The 20753-nt window shown below is 47.4% G+C and overlaps 1 protein-coding gene across 3 annotated transcripts; it reads left to right on the top strand.

Moving 5' to 3' along the window:
- The first annotated feature begins 4104 nt into the window (after positions 1–4104).
- Positions 4105–16446, top strand: LSM10 (LSM10, U7 small nuclear RNA associated). 3 transcript variants are annotated; one of them, XM_073562594.1, is made up of 3 exons: positions 4111–4224; positions 15578–15685; positions 15809–16446. In XM_073562594.1, the coding sequence occupies exon 3, from the start codon at positions 15817–15819 to the stop codon at positions 16180–16182; it is 366 nt and encodes a 121-aa protein (XP_073418695.1). In that variant the 5' UTR covers positions 4111–4224; positions 15578–15685; positions 15809–15816; the 3' UTR covers positions 16183–16446. The 3 variants fall into 3 exon arrangements, with proteins under 3 accessions (XP_073418692.1, XP_073418695.1, XP_073418702.1); XM_073562601.1 differs by lacking the exon at positions 4111–4224 and adding an exon at positions 14586–15478; XM_073562591.1 differs by lacking the exon at positions 15578–15685 and having other exon boundaries at positions 4105–4224.
- The last annotated feature ends 4307 nt before the right edge of the window (positions 16447–20753 follow it).

The raw sequence follows: 20753 nt of genomic DNA, 5'->3' as shown, positions 1-20753 counted from the left end.
CGCCCAGCACCTGTGAAATGCGCAGACGCTGCACCTGTGAAAAGCGCGCCCAGCACCTGTGAAATGCGCAGACGCTGCACCTGTAAAAAGCGCGCCCAGCACCTGTGAAATGCGCAGACGCTGCACCTGTGAAAAGCGCGCCCAGAACCTGTGAAATGCAGACGCTGCACCTGTGAAAAGCGCGCCCAGCACCTGTGAAATGCGCAGACGCAGCACCTGTGAAAAGCGCGCCCAGCATCTGTGAAATGCGCAGACGCTGCACCTGTGAAAAGCGCGCCCAGCACCTGTGAAATGCGCAGACGCTGCACCTGTGAAAAGCGCGCCCAGCACCTGTGAAATGCGCGCCCAGCACCTGTGAAATGCGCAGACGCTGCACCTGTGAAAAGCGCGCCCAGCACCTGTGAAATGCGCAGACGCTGCACCTGTAAAAAGCGCGCCCAGCACCTGTGAAATGCGCAGACGCTGCACCTATGAAAAGCGTGCCCAGAACCTGTGAAATGCAGACGCTGCACCTGTGAAAAGCGCGCCCAGCACCTGTGAAATGCGCAGATGCTGCACCTGTGAAAAGCGCGCCCAGCACCTGTGAAATGCGCAGACGCAGCACCTGTGAAAAGCGCGCCCAGCACCTGTGAAATGCAGACGCTGCACCTGTGAAAAGCGCGCCCAGCACCTGTGAAATGCAGACGCTGCACCTGTGAAAAGCGCGCCCAGAACCTGTGAAATGCGCAGACGCTGCACCTGTGAAAAGCGCACCCAGCACCTGTGAAATGCGCAGACGCTGCACCTGTGAAAAGCGCGCCCAGCACCTGTGAAATGCGCAGACGCTGCACCTGTGAAAAGCGCGCCCAGCACCTGTGAAATGCGCAGATGCTGCACCTGTGAAAAGCGCGCCCAGCACCTGTGAAATGCAGACGCTGCACCTGTGAAAAGCGCGCCCAGCACCTGTGAAATGCGAAGACGCTGCACCTGTGAAAAGCGCGCCCAGCACCTGTGAAATGCACAGACGCTGCACCTGTGAAAAGCGCGCCCAGCACCTGTGAAATGCAGACGCTGCACCTGTGAAAAGCGCGCCCAGCACCTGTGAAATGCAGACGCTTCACCTGTGAAAAGCGCGCCCAGCACCTGTGAAATGCACAGACGCTGCACCTGTGAAAAGCGCGCCCAGCACCTGTGAAATGCGCAGACGCTGCACCTGTGAAAAGCGCGCCCAGCACCTGTGAAATGCAGACGCTGCACCTGTGAAAAGCGCGCCCAGCACCTGTGAAATGCGAAGACGCTGCACCTGTGAAAAGCGCGCCCAGCACCTGTGAAATGCAGACGCTGCACCTGTGAAAAGCGCGCCCAGCACCTGTGAAATGCGCAGACGCTGCACCTGTGAAAAGCGCGCCCAGCACCTGTGAAATGCGCAGACGCTGCACCTGTGAAAAGCGCGCCCAGCACCTGTGAAAAGCGCGCCCAGCACCTGTGAAATGCGCAGACGCTGCACCTGTGAAAAGCGCGCCCAGCACCTGTGAAATGCAGACGCTGCACCTGTGAAATGCAGACGCTGCACCTGTGAAAAGCGCGCCCAGCACCTGTGAAATGCGCAGACGCTGCACCTGTGAAAAGCGCGCCCAGCACCTGTGAAATGCGCAGACGCTGCACCTGTGAAAAGCGCGCCCAGCACCTGTGAAATGCAGACGCTGCACCTGTGAAAAGCGCGCCCAGCACCTGTGAAATGCGCAGACGCTGCACCTGTGAAAAGAGCTCCCAGCACCTGTGAAATGCGCAGACGCTGCGCCTGTGAAAAGCGCGCCCAGCACCTGTGAAATGCAGACGCTGCACCTGTGAAATGCAGACGCTGCACCTGTGAAAAGCGCGCCCAGCACCTGTGAAATGCTTAGACACTGCACCTGTGAAAAGCGCGCCCAGCACCTGTGAAATGCGCAGACGCTGCACCTGTGAAATGCGCAGACGCTGCACCTGTGAAAAGCGTGCCCAGCACCTGTGAAATGCAGACGCTGCACCTGTGAAAAGCGCGCCCAGAACCTGTGAAATGCGCAGACGCTGCACCTGTGAAAAGCGCGCCCAGAACCTGTGAAATGCGCAGACGCTGCACCTGTGAAAAGCGCGCCCAGCACCTGTGAAATGCGCAGACGCTGCACCTGTGAAAAGCGCGCCCAGCACCTGTGAAATGCGCAGACGCTGCACCTGTGAAATGCGCGCCCAGCACCTGTGAAATGCGCAGACGCTGCACCTGTGAAATGCAGACGCTGCACCTGTGAAATGCAGACGCTGCACCTGTGAAATGCAGACGCTGCACCTGTGAAAAGCGCGCCCAGCACCTGTGAAATGCGCAGACGCTGCACCTGTGAAATGCAGACGCTGCACCTGTGAAATGCAGACGCTGCACCTGTGAAAAGCGCGCCCAGCACCTGTGAAATGCGCAGACGCTGCACCTGTGAAATGCAGACGCTGCACCTGTGAAATGCAGACGCTGCACCTGTGAAAAGCGCAGACGCTGCACCTGTGAAATGCGCAGACGCTGCACCTGTGAAAAGCGTGCCCAGCACCTGTGAAATGCAGACGCTGCACCTGTGAAAAGCGCGCCCAGAACCTGTGAAATGCGCAGACGCTGCACCTGTGAAATGCGCAGACGCTGCACCTGTGAAATGCGCAGACGCTGCACCTGTGAAAAGCGTGCCCAGCACCTGTGAAATGCAGACGCTGCACCTGTGAAAAGCGCGCCCAGAACCTGTGAAATGCGCAGACGCTGCACCTGTGAAAAGCGCGCCCAGCACCTGTGAAATGCGCAGACGCTGCACCTGTGAAAAGCGCGCCCAGCACCTGTGAAATGCGCAGACGCTGCACCTGTGAAATGCGCGCCCAGCACCTGTGAAATGCGCAGACGCTGCACCTGTAAAAAGCGCGCCCAGCACCTGTGAAATGCAGACGCTGCACCTGTGAAAAGCGCGCCCAGCACCTGTGAAATGCGCAGACGCTGCACCTGTGAAAAGCGCGCCCAGAACCTGTGAAAAGCGTGCCCAGCACCTGTGAAATGCAGACGCTGCACCTGTAAAAAGCGCGCCCAGCACCTGTGAAATGCAGACGCTGCACCTGTGAAAAGCGCGCCCAGCACCTGTGAAATGCGCAGACGCTGCACCTGTGAAAAGCGCGCCCAGCACCTGTGAAATGCAGACGCTGCACCTGTGAAAAGCGCGCCCAGCACCTGTGAAATGCGCAGACGCTGCACCTGTGAAAAGCGCGCCCAGAACCTGTGAAATGCAGACGCTGCACCTGTGAAAAGCGTGCCCAGCACCTGTGAAATGCAGACGCTGCACCTGTAAAAAGCGCGCCCAGCACCTGTGAAATGCAGACGCTGCACCTGTGAAAAGCGCCCCCAGCACCTGTGAAATACGCAGACGCTGCACCTGTGAAAAGCGCGCCCAGAACCTGTGAAATGCAGACGCTGCACCTGTGAAAAGCGCGCCCAGCACCTGTGAAATGCAGACGCTGCACCTGTGAAAAGCGCGCCCAGCACCTGTGAAATGCGCAGACGCTGCACCTGTGAAAAGCGCGCCCAGCACCTGTGAAATGCGCAGACGCTGCACCTGTGAAAAGCGCGCCCAGCACCTGTGAAATGCGCCGCGTCAGGTAAAAATGCGCGCTCATGAATGCGCGCCGCCACCTTCTGCGCGCTCTTGAACGCGCGACTAACACCTTCCCAGCCTGCAGCAGGATCTGGCTGTGAGCGCGCTCATAAATGCACCGCCCTCACTGCCGTGGTAAACCAATCAGCGCTGTAGCCATGATGAACCAATCAGCACTGCAGCTAAAAAGCACTGCCACTCCCCCCGACACGCCCACTACAGAACTAAACTGCGAAACAAATACTCGCGGGACAGTCCCGTTTTGCCCCTCCCACCCTCTGTCCCGCCCGAGATACTATTTGTCCCGCACTGCAGGGGGACAAGCCGCACGCCCCTCCCCATACTCCCCCTCCCAGGGACGCGGTAGAAGCCAGTCACAGCCTGCAATGAACGCTTCGGTGTAGATTGTTCTCTTCTCTGTGCGCACAGGACCTGTGATGAGGTCACTGGAGGAGAGGAGTCAGGAGTCACAAGATCATCAGGTGACTCCTGACTCCTCCCCTCCTGTGACCTCATCACAGGTCCTGTGCGCACAGAGAAGAGAACTATCTACACCCAAGCGTGCATTGCAGGCTGTGACTGGCTTCGTGATCAGGTGACTCAGTGTGTGCAGGACTCTGCTGTGCTGGTTGTCATGATGCTAGATGAGTGAAGTTTATGTGTGGGGTCAGGAGGGGTTTCCAGGGAGGAGGTAGCAGAGCCGTGTGTGTATGGAGCAGAGCAGTGTGTGTATGGAGCAGAGCCGTGTGTGTATGGAGCAGAGCCGTGTGTGTATGGAGCGGAGCCGTGTGTGTATGGAGCAGAGCAGTGTGTGTATGGAGCAGAGCCGTGTGTGTATGGAGCAGAGCAGTGTGTGTATGGAGCAGAGCAGTGTGTGTATGGAGCGGAGCAGTGTGTGTATGGAGCGGAGCCGTGTGTGTACGAGGTGTACAGAGCAGAGATGCTTATAGAGCGGAGCTGCGTGTACGAGGTGTATGGAGCAGAGCCGTGTGTGTATGGAGCGGAGCCGCGTGTGCATAGGTACCAACCGTTCCGATTCCCGCGGGTCCGTATCCCGCCGGGAAGCTTTCTATCCCGCGATCGCGGTGTATGACCGCAAAATACAGCACTCTGAGCCGCACATCACGTTCCACCAGACGTGACGTGCTGTAAGCTGACCGCCGGAAATGACTGCTGACCTCATTTCCGGCAGTCAGCTTATAGCATGTCACCTCAGGAGGAGGTAATCGCTCGGGACTCTGTGGGAGGACAGAGAAGCTGCGGTGGGCGGCGGCGCATCAGCGCTGCATACAGTACAGCATGTCAGCTCAGGAGGAGGAAATCATTCAGGACTCCGCGGGAGGACAGAGAAGCGGCGGTGGGCGGCAGCGCATCAGCGCTCCGTACCCGGCTCTCACTCTATCAGAGATGATCATCCCAGATCCTGCCTGTCTCTCTCTGTCACATGCTGCCGCGGTGCATGGAGCGGCAGCATGTGAGAGTGACAGGCAAGATGGGATCTCATATGTTAGAGAGTGAGAGCCTGAGCCGGGTACTGTATGGAGCACTCACTTGTCCACCGGGCCGCGGGGGGGGATTGTTTACAGCCTGGCCAGAGAGTGACGCAGACAGGGCTTAGGCGCTGCACTGTGCCAGCCATTTGTTTTCATATCATTCTCAGTGCTTTGGATGATGTGGAAACAAATGGCTGGCACAGTGCAGCGCCTAAGCCCTGTCTGCGTCACTCTCTGGCTGTAAACAGTGTCTCACTTGGCTGTCATGCCTCAGGACTCAGAGATTAGTATATGGCCACTCACCTAGGGTCTTGCCTGTCACTGCGATCTGCTTGGTGAGAGGAGGGGGCAGGTTGATGAGCACCACCAGGTCCACGTCCTGGTGCAGTAATACGTCGTCGATGCGGCTGGTGTAAAAGGGCACAGTCATCTCCTTGGTGAGCTCGGCCTCCTTCTGCGTCCTGCCCCTTAAAGCCTTCACAGAAAACCCCCCCTCTTTTACCAAGTTTGCATTAATACTTTAATTCATTACTTTTAAATAAATGTATTTTTTTTCTGTTTATAATTATTGTTTATGAAACAGTGTGATCAGCAGTGCTAAATGGGTGCGGTTGGGGCGTGGATATGGGCACTACTAAAATGGGTGTGGCTAGGGGCGTGGCCTAAATTTTGCCATGACGCGCGCCACAGCCTTTGTCCCTCTTTGCCTTCTTCAAAAGTTGGGAGGTGTGGAATAACTGTGCATATTAACTCTATCGTGCAAAGTCTTTTCTTCCACTGGTATTACCTGCAGATTAAGACTACATCCCGCAAGGGGCACTTGGCCCTTATTTCCTATAGGTTTTTTCCCGCTTGTATAACCATCATATTCTACAGTGCTTTACAGACCTCAATGTCACTGTCCCCACTGGGGCTTACAATCTCCATATGTGAGGAGTGGAGGAAGAACCCCCCCAGAAACCTATGGCAAACATACAAACTCCTTGTAGATGTTGCCTTTGGTGCTGCACATCCACAGTACTGTCCGTCAGTCATTAGCTGTGAGGTCACTACTCGGGGCTAATGCAGGCTTTGTTCATTGTTATCAGAGTGAGCCTGTCTGCATTTTCTGTTGACAGCCGTAAGCGCCTGTCTGCTATGACCCCCCCGGCTACACTAAAAACCTGCTCAAACAAGACGCTAGCGGCAGGGCGGCACAGCCCCTCCAAGGCATAGAGGGCCAGGTGTCCAACTTTGAGATCCAATAGTTTAAGGTTGCAGAGGAATTGTGGAGTACGCTGGTTTTGTCAGCCAGATATTGCTTGGCCATCTTCAAAAACTTTTCCCTCATTGTCAAAAATGATGATCAGGGCATGGATGCTGGGAGAGTGTCATTAAATTGGGCCAGGCCTTTGACAGTGTACCCTAGCCTCTGCTGTACCTGGTGCTTGTCTTCCTCGCCTCTCCTTGGTTGGGCAAGGAAGCTTGCCCCTTGCCACTAGCATTGAGTGATGGCAATTTTTTCAACATATTTTCCGCAATGGCCTTCTGATAAAGTACCATTTTAGTAGACCTCTCCACTTTAGGATGGAGAGATGCAAGGTTCTTCTTGTAGCGTAGGTCTAGCAGGGTGAACTACCAGTACTTTTTTTTTTTTTTTTTTTGATCAAGATGAATGTAACACGAGGGTCGTGGGAAAGTCAGTGGTACATAAAGTGGGCCATATGTGCCAAGCTCCCTACAGCCAACAATTCCCTATCTCCCTCATGATGATGACTCTCCATCTCCTCCTTTTCAATATCTTCCGCCTCATTCCCTTCCTCAGCCCATCCATGTAGGAGAAGCGGGACGAAGTTTGGGTGAAAACCTCTGTTGCACTAGCAACCTGTTCCGCCTCCACCTCCTCAATGTTACCCCACCAATGCTGAGCCGGTGAGATGAGGCTGAGCTGGGTAGTTTCTGTTTCATGTCTTCCTGCATCTCTGCAAAGATTCAGCTTTAATTGTGAGCAGCAACTTTTTAAGTGGGCACAGAAGCTGGATCATTGCGCTAATTATGGTGTCATCACCTTTACCATCTCTGTGGAGTTCTCAGAGAACAGCACAAATGTTAGGCTATGTGCACACGTTGCGGATTCTGCTGCGTTTCCGTAGCTGTTTTGCCCTGCGGAAACGCAGCAGTTCTGCAGACTTGGTACAGTACCATGTTATCCAATGGCATTTCAAAACCGCTGTGCTCACGCTGCGATTTTTTTCTGCGTGGTTTTGCTGCGGTTTACAAACCGCAGCATGTCAATTGTTTGGGTGGATTCCGCAGCGGTTTCACACCTTTAACATAGTAGAGGTGTGAAACCGCAGAGCAAAACTGCAGGAAAACCGCAGGTCACTTTACCTGCGGTTTTACCTGCGGATCCGCGCGGAAAAAGCCGCAGGTGAATCTGCAGCATGTGCACATAGCCTTAGACATCCATGCCCACTCTTCAGTTAAGTGTGGTGCCTGACCAGAATACCTACGGGCGTGTTGGAGCTGGTATTCGACAACAGGCCACTGCTGCTCATAAAGCCTTGCCAGCATGTGCAGTGTGGAATTCCAGCGCGTGGTGACGTCGCACACCAGTCAGTGAGCTGGCACTTGCATGCATTGCTGAAGCACTGCCAGAGCGCTGGCAGCTGTAGCAGACTTGCGGAAATGGGCACTGATATGACATACTTTGCTCTGGCAAATCTGGTTAGGTTTACAGAAACCGCTGAACCACCAAGTTTAGCATGTGAGCCAAGCATGGTACGTGTGTGAGCCTGCCAAGCTTTATAGCCACCACCATGTTATGATCATTATCACACACGACAATGCCTGGTTGTAGGTTCAGCGGCAAGAGGCACAATTCTGTTTGGTCTATTTTTCCTTTCAATAACTCTGCCACAGTGTGATGTTTGTCTCCTAGAGAAATTAGATTCAGCAGAGCCTGTTGGGGACCGAGTACCGGGGGACGGCTGCTGCCACGAGTCAGCGGAAATCCGCAGTGTCTACAAGCTTAAACGCCAACATTTCTACGGCAAGTAGCCTGGAAATGTGCCTGTTTAGCGTTTGGGCCGGTGGGTGAGTGGGGGGGTGGTTAGGAACTTTCTTTTTCGTTACAAGGCCTGGGGTAGGGACCGATGAATGCTATGCTGGTTCAAGTATTTGGAAGTGCCAGTGTCATGAACAGGGGATTGGGAAGCACCTAGTACAGGGGAAGAGGCAGTGATGTCACCTCCTGGCACCAATTGTGGACCCAGGCATTTGACCCTCCGAGTCGGGTGCTTAGATGACGTGCCTGATCATTGTGGTGGTGGTTACGCTCTTAGTGGTGAGTCCCCTGCCGATCTTGGCATGGCATAGGATGTAAATGAGCATCTGTTTTTTGATGAGACTGGGCTGGTTGGTGCTGCCAAGCATTACCTGCTATCCAACTGACCACCTGTTCGCCCTACTCTGGCTTCTGAAGTGGTGCCCCATGCCTCCTTGCAAAGTGGGACAGGAAGCTATGTGTGGTGTATGGGCATGTTTCTTGTGCTCCAATAACAGGCGCAGTCACACCTGCCTCACGTCCTCGGCGACTGCGTGCACCATCATCAGCACTTCCATTTTCATGTCCCTTACCGCACGCCTTGTGCACTTTATAATTGCTAGGACATGACCCTTTTTAAGGGCCTCATACACATTGGACTATAGCCTATGAAAACTGATTAAATCAACATTGATTAACTGAAGTTCAACAACGAATGATTGCTTTTAGGTGAGTTACTGACAGTGTCATCGTCTAGAATATCGGCCATGTTTGAATCTTTCGTCCATAGTCATATGAACGATTTGTCCATGAGCGATCTATTAACGAGGAGTCACAGAAAAATTGACTGTCCTTTGCCCCAATGACATTCGGTGCGACATGACTAAACTTTTCTGTTTATACAATGTTTTACAGCTTTAGTCATTCACCAGATAGTCTTGTTGAACCATCTCCCTTCTTCTAACACTTTTAACCACTTAACCGCAATAAAACGGCATGCGCTAAGGGGTCTTATTCCCTCATTGCAGTTTTAAAATGGCGGGTGCAAATAAGTATATAGCAACTCCCAGAGACTGAAAACCTCCAGGGTCTCAGCTACATTGGGTAGCCAAGGAGAGAGAAATAATGTTTCCTAGAGACCCCCTCAGTACCTCCGCCATACCCCAGGCCTTCTTGCTTTGTCCCCCGGCCTTTTGCTTCCTATTCATGAAGAAAAATTGCGGGCACATGCGGCTGGTAACGGCAGAGAATTTTCCTATTGGTTCCACACTTTTGATCACGGTGATGGACTCTATCACCGTGATCAAAAGCTCAGTAATTAGTATGTCCTTCCCTTAGTCAGATTAATTTTTTTTTAAAAAATTTTTATAATTTGTATTGAAACATTCCAGTGTTTTTACCACATAGTGACACTGGTTAGAATTGTGAATTTTGGCCTGGTCATTAAAAGGGTTCACTGTTGTGAGTTCATTTTCCCCTTCATTACTGAGGCCCGAGGAACTCCCTCTTCTGGTAAAGAAAGGTAGTGAGCCTGATTGTCAAACACCTGAGGCTGATGATTGTGGCTGGCTGAGTGGAGTTACGGACTGGATATAATGCTGCCGACGCCCTTCTGCCCTGCGGGTGATTTCTCTGTGGGATCCTTGGAGACCAGTCTGAATTCCTGCTCCTCCAAAGCTAAGTTTGCTGCTCGGCCTTTTGCTTTGACTTTGTTTTTCTGGATTTCTGCCATTCCCTGCTGGGGTGTGCTGAATTCATTTAGCTCTGTCTTCTGAAAATACCTGAGTGCTGATTCAGTTTTTGAAGCCTAGCTGCTTCAGGGCCTTTTTCATATCAGCTGGTTGGCTTATGTCTTTGATAGGGTTTTTGCAGATTGCAGACAGCAGCCTTCCTTTCCTTTCCTATCTAGGTAGTTTTGGGGCCCCGTCTTTGCTCAGTCTATCTTTCTGTCTGTGTTAGTGTTTTCATCTTGCTTCACCGTCATTATATGTTGGGGGCTGCCTATTGCTTTGGGGTCAGCTCTGGGGCAGTTTAGATTTCCCCTTTCTTTCTTTAGGCTTATGTATTTCTCCGGCTGTGATCGAGGGGTCTAGGGCATCGTAGGAACCCCCCACGGCTACTGCTAGTTGTGTTGATAGGTTCAGGGGTCTGCAATCTGATAGTTGCCAACTTGTCTGGTTTTCTGGACTTAGCTTGTATAAGTGCTTTTGCCTCCTACGGTGACTCATTCATAACAGTTCACTACTAGGACAACCCTTAAACTAAATGTTCGGGCCCGATGACATAAACCTATGCTCACCTCCTGTGCCGGCTCCAATCCCGCGGTGTTGGCACTCTCACCAGGGCTGTGATCTGGTTTTGTGACATGTAACATCAGCGCCCAATCAGCTTCTGCTCATCCCAGACTTCCTCTTCATGTTCAGTTTGTTCAGAGGTGGAGACAATGACGACAACACTGATTGGGTGCCGGGCATCACATGTCATTCCACCACATCACAGCCCTGGGACCGCGAGTGCCGCCTCTGCTGGAACCGCATCGGCACGGGAGGTGACTATAGGCTTTATTGTGTTATCGGGGCCGAACATTTAGTTTAAGAAGGGGTTGTCCTAGTCGTGGACAACTATGTTAAGGTCAGAATTAGCCCAGTCACTAAGGGGTTAAGCTGGAATTTCCTATCCTAAGTGTATGTAAACTTGAGGCTGTAGGTCACTACATCATGTGCATAAAACATTTTGTCTTGTACACATTTTTCAAAGTTTCAATATCCACATTTGCCTTGGAAATGTCACGATTTGTACGTTCCACTAGCACATAATAGTAGAAAAGTAATAAAAAAGGAAGTGGGAGAGAAAATGTGAGCATGAATGATTACTTTTTCTGTGTAGAAGTATGTGAAATGTGTACTTGATCCAAAAATGGTGATACTGTGGATGAAAGATGAAATGTATACTTCCTCTTCTTACCTCATAAGATACTTCTCAGGAAGGATAACCATCTGAAATGGAATCCATCATCAGGAAGGGAAAGCATCATTCCAATACTGGTATCACAAGGACATGAAGAGGGTGACATTAAAAGGATCTTGTCACCTCCAGAATTCCAGTAGGACAGTTACATGGGGGAATTGGCCCCTATAAAAATCATAAGCCGCATATATTTCATTTTTCTAATTACTTTCAAAACTCATTTTTTCATATGCAAATGAGTGGGTTTTGGTGCACCCTTGGTGTGGCCAAGAGCTCCATGCACTGTTACAATTTGCATACTGACTGATGGCTCTCACTTGGCCAGAGTAAGTGTTTCCTAGACTGCATCCTCGGGTCTGCACATGCTCACAGACTATGCTCGAGTCAGCGGAGTGCATACTTTGTGGGGGTGGGCCACCCTTTCATCATTGACTCCTGTAAGTGGCTATGGCTAGCTGCATTGAAACGTGTAGTGGGCCAGCTACGCTCTCCTCCTGTGTTCAGTGCATCTCCAAATATGTGATCATCCTCTCTGAATCGGCTCTCTACACTTATGGTGGTATCCGTGTAGTGTGCAGCAGCAAGGGGGAGTCCGCTCCCACGAAATGTGTGCACTACTGACACGTGGGTTTAACATCTCAAGGCAAACTTTATATATATATGCAGTGCAGCCTGACAAATATGAATGGGGTGTAATATACACACTGTTGGGGCTTGTCTGAGAGATATATATATAATCTCTATGTGTGTGTATATATAATTTTTTTTCCGTACAAGAAAAATGAGACGAGTTTCCTCACTTTGGTTTGATTTACAACAAGTATTTAGCAAGCGGTTATCCATGCTGAAATCTTGTCATGGGGTGGAAAACCATTTTAAAGGGAATCTGTCACCAGGTTTTTGCTACCTCATCTGAGAGCAGCATAATGTAGAGAAAGAGACCTTGATTCCAGCGATGTACCGCTTAGTTTAATGGGTGCAGCAGTTGAGACTCAGAAAGCTGACCCCATCCACACCACAGCTATCTGAGTCCATTCTGTTGACAGTAAGCTGCTTATCACAGGAGGGGTGGGGTCGGATACAGCCCAGGCAGTGATAACAGCCTGGCGATAGAACACTCATTGTAAGAGCGCACACTCGCATGCGAGAAACTCGGACGAGTCTCGCTCGTCAATACCCTGCACTGCTGCAGTGCTGCTGGCACTCAGATCGGAGCGTTCAGCTGCATGTTTTTCTATGTAGCTGAGCGCTCCGCTCCCGAGTGCCGGCGGCAGTGTCAGGTATTGACGAGCGAGACTCGTCCGAGTTTCTCGCATGCGAGTATGAGCCCTAAGTGAGCAACTCCACACTGCCAAAAAGGGACACATTGTTGAATGTTGTGCTTTAACCCCTGTATTGTGTTGTCCTCAGTTACAATGCAAAAACCTGCTGACAGATACTCTTTAACTGACATTTGTAGCTAAAACTAGATGTAGTTTATATAGGTGCTAGATCAAGAGTTTTCAACCACCTCTTTCCTTTTTTTTCTGGACAATTGGAGCAAAGATCACAGATGGCTGAAACTTTTTATGGACTTGCACCACACCTCTGTATCATGCCCTAAAAATAGTTACGTTTGTCCATTAAGTTTAAGGCTGTGTGCCCACGATGCGATTTTTAAGCGTTTTTGCCGCGATTTTCGGCGCGAAAACGTTTAAAAATCGTGTACAGAACGCATCCCATGCATTTTTATGGCATTTCGCACATGCTGTGCTAATGCTGCGCTTTTTTCCGTGGCGGAATCGCATTGCGAAAAAAATCGCAGCATGCTCATTCTTTTGTGCGGAATCGCAAAGAATTGCCGCGATTCCACACCCATAGGAATGCATGAGAATCGCTTACTTCCCGCATGTGGCTATGCCCACCATGCGGGAGGTTAAGCGTCTCATGTGCGGTTGGTACCCACGGTGTGGAGGAGAGGAGACTGTCCTCCAGGCCCTGGGTACCATACCCCTGTAAAAAAAGAATAAAAAATAAAAAATTGGGGTATATTTACCTTCCGACGTCACGCGCTGCATTCCCGGCCTCAGCGTTCCCAGTAATGCCTTGCGGCAAGGTCCTGTGATGACGTAGTCTCGCGTGACTCTAGCGGTCTCGTGAGATCGCTATAGCAGCGCGAGACCAACGTCATCACAGGTCTCGCAAGGCATTACTGGGAACGCTGTGGCCCGGGATGGCAGCGCGGGACGTCGGAAGGTAAATATACCCCGATTTTTTTATTTTTTCATCATTTTTAACATTCTATCTTTTACTATTGAGGCCGCATAGGCAGCCTCAATACTAAAAAGCTGCTCACACTTGTCAAACACTATGTTTGACGAGTGTGACTAACCTGTCAATCACTTTCCAAGCGATGCTTCAAATTGCTTGGAAAGTGCTTGAATATCGCACACGAAAATCGCGGCAAAATCGCGATCATAATCGCGGTGAAATCGCGCGGAAAAAAACACGCGATTTCTGGGAAGGAGTCCGGTTTTCTGTGTCTGGATTTAAACGCAACGTGGGCACATAGCCTAAAAGTGAAAAAAAAATCTGTCAGACACGGTAACATGAAGTCTATTGTCAAGAGTGGCGTTGGTTTTAGGGGAGGGAACCAAACCAGATAGGCCTTTATAGTTACACAATGTCAGATTGCCTGATCCCATCATCTGCTGAGCATGCTAAGCGTCCTGTAATAGCTGGAGATCACATTTACAGCAGATGATTCATGTAATTGCCTCTCTATCGCTCCCTTGTTCTGTTTCTTAATCTTATCCACCAGCTGGTTGTATATGGTTAGGTTCTGCAGATCACGCATTCAGTGGACTATTCAGAGACTTGCAGACCTGTAGTAGCTCGGCACTCTCCACAAGGAGAAATGTTCCCCCTTAGACCACCAGTCAGAGACCAAAATTAATTTCCTGCTTTGCACTGAGCAGGGTCAACACCTCCAAAGCACATGTCTGCAAATGGAGTTCCTGGTTTGGCTTCTTATCCTAAGTGATAGGTTCATTTAAAGAGTTGATATAGACTCTTAGGATTGCAATATCCAACAGATGGCGCTAGAGTTCAAGTCCTGTTTTTCTTTGAAGAGGCTCATAGCATATTTAATGTTGATTTAAAGAGGTCCTTAAAATGTAGTAGGTCATGTCACGTCTATAGCCACTGACCACACCACTCTTTCTCCTCTTCTATAGGACATTCACAATTTCAGAGTCACACAATCTCCTTTGGTAAGCTGGCTTCTGCTGTGCAGAGCTGGGTCTGTAAGTGGCATAGAATCTTTTTGTCCATACATTTCTGGACCGTTGGCAGCCCAGACTTTACCATCAAGAATAATTCTAAAACAAAACATGCCATTGTATTTTGTCCTTGGAAGCTGACTAGTTCTGGACAGATTTTCATTTTTTTTTTTTTTTTTTGGTATATCAACTATGGAACCTTAATTTATGAGCTGAAAATTAATGATTTCTGTTCCTACCTGAGAGGGATAAGTTGGGAGCTGAGATTGATAGATCTGCAACAGGACAGATGCAACCGGAAGTAGAAGTTGACTATATTAGGGACTATTTAGTTTCTATCATGTCCTTTTATTGAACATGCCAAGAAAAGCAGCTCACAGAACTTCTTATTCAGCTCAAAAATGGACACCAAAGAGTAACCAACCAGATCTCGTTATAGACACTCAAATGCTGTGGCTTAGAAATTGCTTTTTTAAAAATCCCCATGTGTCTTTTTTGCATAATGGGCAATAGAAATCTGAAGCTAGCGATTTTCGCCTTGAAGCCAAATGCAGTCACTCATGATACACAGTCCAAGTATAGACTGCGATGTCCTAACCAGCCAAGATTCCTCTGGTCCGAACTCAGCATTTTGATATATTTATATGAAGCTATTGAGCCAGTCCGGACGTCACGGTCTGTACTCAGACTGCGCTCCATAGACTCCTAATTTCAAACTAGTGGCTCCCTTTTTTTATAGGAAAAAGAACCTTAGTTGAAGCCAAAGTATGGTCCTTGAAGGCCAACTTTTTGGCCTCCACTGTTGATTTCCACAGTTCCTGCTACAATAAAATTATTTTATTATAGTGCCATTTATTCCATGGCGCTTTACATGTGTAATATAATTTCACGCATTTTTAGCAAATTCACTTTTTTTTTTTTATTTCTCCAAATCTAGTTTGTCCAAACATATGTCACCCATACTACTCAAATTCCATACACCATTTTTAATTTGACATTTTTGTTATAAGGGGGTTTCTAACTTGGACATCCTTTACTTGTTAGAAGGGTGGCATAACAATTTGCAGATCAGAGAGTCCGCCAAGGATCAGCAGTTATCTGTAGGTGAGCTGAGATGTACATGTTCATTTTCCCAATATTGTCACAAGACGTAAAGCGTTACACAGTAGCCATTGAAATGAATGTCTTCTCTCTGAAATGCAGGACGGCGCAGGTCTTCCCAGAGCGAGAGCTCTTTGTATCTCCTCTCCATTCTGGCCAAAGGATGAGAATCCTCAACATTGAACCACCCTGTAGTAACTTAAAATTGGGGTATATTAATTTGTTTTTGTTTTCTGTTTGACCTGTATTTCATGTATAAAGTTGGTGTTTGCATTGTGATGTACCTAGTATTAATCATATATTGAGATTAACAAGTTTAGTGTTATTTTATAGGTGCTGTCATGGAGGTCAGTCACTCGGTGAAAGAGAGAACCATTGCTGAAAACAGTCTAATAATCCTCTTGCAGGGGTTACATGGTCTTGTCACCACTGTTGACTTACGCAATGAAAGCTCTGCCAGGGGGACTATCCTAAATGTAGATGCTTTTATGAATATACGCCTGGAAAAGGTTACCTACACAGATCGCCATGGCCAGGAGGCTAAATTAGAGGACTTGTTTGTTACTGGACGCAACGTGAGATATGTTCATATTCCAGAAGAAGTAGATATAATCCACACCATTGAAGACCAGCTAAAGAAGATACAAAGTATTCGTGGTTTTGGTGGAAAAGGAAGAAAAGAGTTTGCCTCAAAAAAATCCAAATGACTTCATGAGCCTCGATAACAAAGTGAAAGCACAGTTGGCAGGTTGTCCAGACCCGATATTCCAGTGCAAAGAAATTGCTGTTGCGTAGATTATCTGAAAATGAAGATAACTGTGAAATGTATGCTAGGATATGGCCCTGGGTACATCTATGTGGCTTCAGAGTGCATCTGTTCTTAAATTGCTTATTACCGCTCCGAAATAAAAGTTCAAGGTTCATTTTTATTGAAGCTAAAATATCAGTTAGTAAACTTCTTTTGTATGGTTTATTTCTCTCAGATTCTTTTAGCATATGTATCCTGATTTTCATTACAAACAGTAGACGATAATATAAGTGATCCATCTGTCATGCATCTAATGCCAGTAGACCAAGTTGTAATAAGGTTTGATGAGTACCGCTATGGGGTCTATGATGCTGGGGTTTTCTTTTTAACTCATTGAATATGCAACATAACAAGTTTCATCATTGAACAAGCAACATGTCTCATTAACCACTTTATGGCATAACCATTATGTCATGGTGAGCATGCAGTCACAACATTTGTACCCTCCCGGTCGCCGCCAGGTGCTCAGCTTAAGTAATAGTCGAGTTCTGACTGTCACAGCCGGGACTGTGCTGTTGCTTCTAGCTGTTTAACCCTCTTAATGCTATGATCAATAGCAGCATTTAGAAGGGTAGGCGAGAGAGATGCTCCTCTCCCACCCGACTGGCGCCTTGCAATGTAATCGATACTAGCCATGGCAACAGGAGGTCAAATAATGACCTCCAGGTAGGGTGGCCCATTTAATCAAGCCAGGAGGAATGTTCTAAACGGCTCATTGTCAGTATAACACTTGACAGGTTTAATGCATTGCTGTACATGTGTACTGCAATGCATTATACCAGTGATCAGATTAATAAAAGTCTCATGCAAGGAAGAAGTAAAAAAAAAAATCACAAAATATCAAACAAAAATATACTAATAAATGTGTACGTAAACAAAAATAAAAATGTACATATTTGTTATTGCTGTGTCCATAATGACCCAATCTATAAAACTGTCAGTGTTTATCTCCTTCAGTGCATACCATAAAAAAAAGACACATGGCAAACAACTATGCTTTTTCATCACGCCACCGGAAAAAGTAGAATAAAATGTGATCAAAAAGCCGAATGTAAATTAAAATGGTATCACTGAAAAAGTTCTATTGCCATACAAAAAACAAGCTGTCATACAGCTCAGTCAGTGGAGAAACAAAAAAGCTATAGCTCTCAGAAAATTAAGATGCAAAAACAATTTTTTTTTATATAAACTTGTTTTCGTGTAAAAGCCACAAAACCTAAAAAATGATAAAATATCGCTGTAATCGTATTGACCTGACGAATAATGCGGTTTTATCACTTAACACACTGTGAATGGCATAAAAAAAATAGCTGTTTTTTGTTCATTCTACCTCCCAGAAATCATAATAGAAAGCGATCAAAAAACGTGTGCCTGAATATGGTACCAACAAAAACTTCAACTCATCCTGAAAATAACAAGCCCTCACATGCCTGTTGGCAGAAACTTTGGAGAAAATTTATAGCTTTCAAAGTATGGTGATGCTAAAAGGGTTTGTTTTTTTTTTTTTGTATAAAAAGTGTGTGATAGTAGCCAATCATAAAAAATATAAATTTAGTATAACTGTAATCGCACTGACCCCAAGAATAAAGTCATCTAATCATTTATAAGGAACAAGGAATGGAGTGTAAATCTCTGAAATGCGTGATTCAGATGGGACCCCTGGCGGAAGATTCCCTACAATGAAGCCAATATAGACACTTTGAACTCTGTCTGGCCTGTGATCCAACGGTGTCCATCATTTTAGGATTGAGTAAAAGTGTGGTCGACAACAGTTTTGCGTATTTCTGAAAAGGACACTGCTGAACAGAAGGCAGACTGTTCAAAGTGACTTTACTGCCTCATTATAGTGAATGGATCCATAAAGGGTTTCATCTGAATTGTGTCATTCAGAGATTTAGATGGAAACTCGGATGTAAGTGCTTAGCGTAGAGCGCCGGATAAAAGTGATCCCAAATGTTATGCAAAATGTTCCCAGTAAAAGTTTCAACTTCCTCCACAAAAAAGCAAGTCCCCACTCAGATCTGTCAATGGAAATCTAGCAGGCTTCCATGTTAGTGGTAGTATAAAGGCTCTGGAAAAGCACTATGGATCTTCCCCAACCCCCTACAAAAAAAAATCCAGCACAATCTGCCTTCTTAAATTCAAATATACCCCTCCCTTCTGTGCCTTACAATGTGCCTTAAGCTGGAGTCACACATAGCAATCTCGCTAGCGAGATCGCTGCTGAGTCACAACTTTTGTGACACAACAGCGATCTCACCAGCGAGATCGCTGTGTGTGACAGCGATCAGCGACCGGCCCCCCTGCCGGTATTGCTGATCGCTGCAAGAAACCTCTGGACATTTTTTTCGTCGCTGGTCTCCCGCTGGCCAGCACGCATCGCTGCGTGTGACAGGCGGGAGACCAGCGATCAGCTGTAAAAAATATTGTTATTCTCACCTTCCGACGTCCCGCGCAGCCTTCCTCTCTCCACGCTCCCGGTCCCAGTGATCCTTTGCACAAATGACCGCGAGACGTCACGCTCCCGCGAGACCGTGACATTCTCGTCGTCATTCTCGCAAAGGATTACTGGGACCGGAGCGTCGAGAGAGGCGGGATGGCTGCGCGGGACGTCGGAAGGTGAGAATGACAATATTTTTTATTTTAATTCTATTTTTTACAGGGATGGCATCAGCGCTAACGAACACAGCGATGCCAGGCGCTCGGCATCGCTGTGCTGATCGCTGGTGAAGCTGCCTGTTTGACAGCTCACCAGCGATCACATAGCGACTTACCAGCGATCCTGACACGTTGATATCGTTGTCAGGATCGCTGGTAAGTCGCTATGTGTGACTCCAGCTTTAAGCACATTTATCTTCCATATGTTTAGGCAGGCTCTCACCGCTACAGAAATGCCAATGTCCAGGATGCTTGTCTCTAGAAGCACGAACTGGGCACGATATATGGGCACTACAATGCCAGTTTTGCTCTCATCAATATCGACTGCTGCATGTTTTTGGAAAACACCCATGGAGTCAAAATCATCACTATACCAGTAGATAAATTCCCAGAAGGGTGTAATTTTCAAATTACCCATAATACCCACATATGGGACATTGTTGCACCACAAATTGTGTGGTCTAATTACTCCTGCTTCTTTGCTGAAAATTAAAAATTTGAGGCTAAAGCAATATTTTTGTGGAAAAGTGTAATTTTTAATTTTCCCATCCCAATATTACTGTATTTTCTGTGAAGCATCTGTGGGAATTAGATGCTCACATTACCCATACATGAATTTCTTGAGGGTTGTAGGTTCCAAAATGGAGTCACGTGTGTGGAGTTTCTGCTGTTTTGGCACACCAGGGGCTCTTCAAATGCAACATGACATCCACAATCTAGCCGACTTTGCGATCCTGAAGTTAATGATGCTCCTTCCCTTCCGAGCCCTGCTGTATCCCCAAACAGTAGTTTTCTGCCAATTATGTAATATCAGTGTACTAAGATGAAATCGTACATAGTGGTGGGGTCCATTTACTGCTGTTTTCTTGTGAAAATGAAAAATTTAGGCACATCAGATGCTCTGCAATCGCGACATGGCATCTGCTATCTATAACAGACAGTTTTGGGCTAAAAAATTAGTTTTGTAAATTTTGTTGAAAAAAATGAAACTTGCTGATTATCTTTTAACCTTTCTAACTTCCTAGTGAAAAAAGTTTAAAAAAATAATGTTGATGAAAGTAGATGTGTAGCAAATGTTCATGAATTATTTTTAATCGTATTGCCATCTGTTTTAACGGCATAAAAATTCAAAGTTAAAAAATTGCAAATTTTTCAGTTTTTCATCAAATTTCCATTTTTTTTCCGAAAGAAATGCCAATTATATTGACCTTAATTTACCACTAAGATGAGTACAACGTGTCACATAAAAACTCAGTATCAAAAAGTGACATTGGACAGAATTGAAAAATTTGGCCTGGTCAGGAAGGTGAAATCTGGGATTAATATTGTTCGGCAAAGTTAAACTTGCCCTTAACATGTGTTTACTATCTTAATAAAAGTATAAGACACCTCCGTCCTGCACCAAATAAACGTGTATAACAAAACATTTGTAACTGCAATAATATTCTGGGAGAAATATTTCATTTTCTGGAACAATTTCAAGGGTGCCAACACTTTCGACCATGACTGTATTTTACTCATGAGAGAATATGCCTCGTTTTCTTGAGCAAAGGCTTCCATAACTTATAAAATTTTCGAGGACGGTGTTTATTTTTTACAAACCACCCTCTCCTAGGCAGCTGCAGAATTTACCATGTTGACACGGTGTGAAATCCATGGAGTCTTCCATCAATCTATTGCATGGCCATAACCTTACAACCAAAAAAACCTTTCCCTGTGAAAAGTGTGAGGGAAGTGAGTCTAGGACTTCTCATGAAAGATGGCCAATAATCCTACCATAACAGAGTGGTATAAGAGATTGTGAGGATAGAT

Source organism: Dendrobates tinctorius, unplaced genomic scaffold (genome assembly GCF_039654945.1).
Source record: "Dendrobates tinctorius isolate UK_male_01 unplaced genomic scaffold, ASM3965494v1 ptg000015l, whole genome shotgun sequence".
NCBI classification, from domain to species: domain Eukaryota; kingdom Metazoa; phylum Chordata; class Amphibia; order Anura; family Dendrobatidae; genus Dendrobates; species Dendrobates tinctorius.
Note: the sequence above shows the minus strand (reverse complement) of the source record. Positions and strands in the feature narration are given on the sequence as shown.

Excerpts from the sequence above, each read along its gene's own strand:
- LSM10 (XM_073562591.1), top strand. The coding sequence starts at position 15,817 with ATGGAGGTCAGTCACTCGGTGAAAGAGAGAACCATTGCTGAAAACAGT.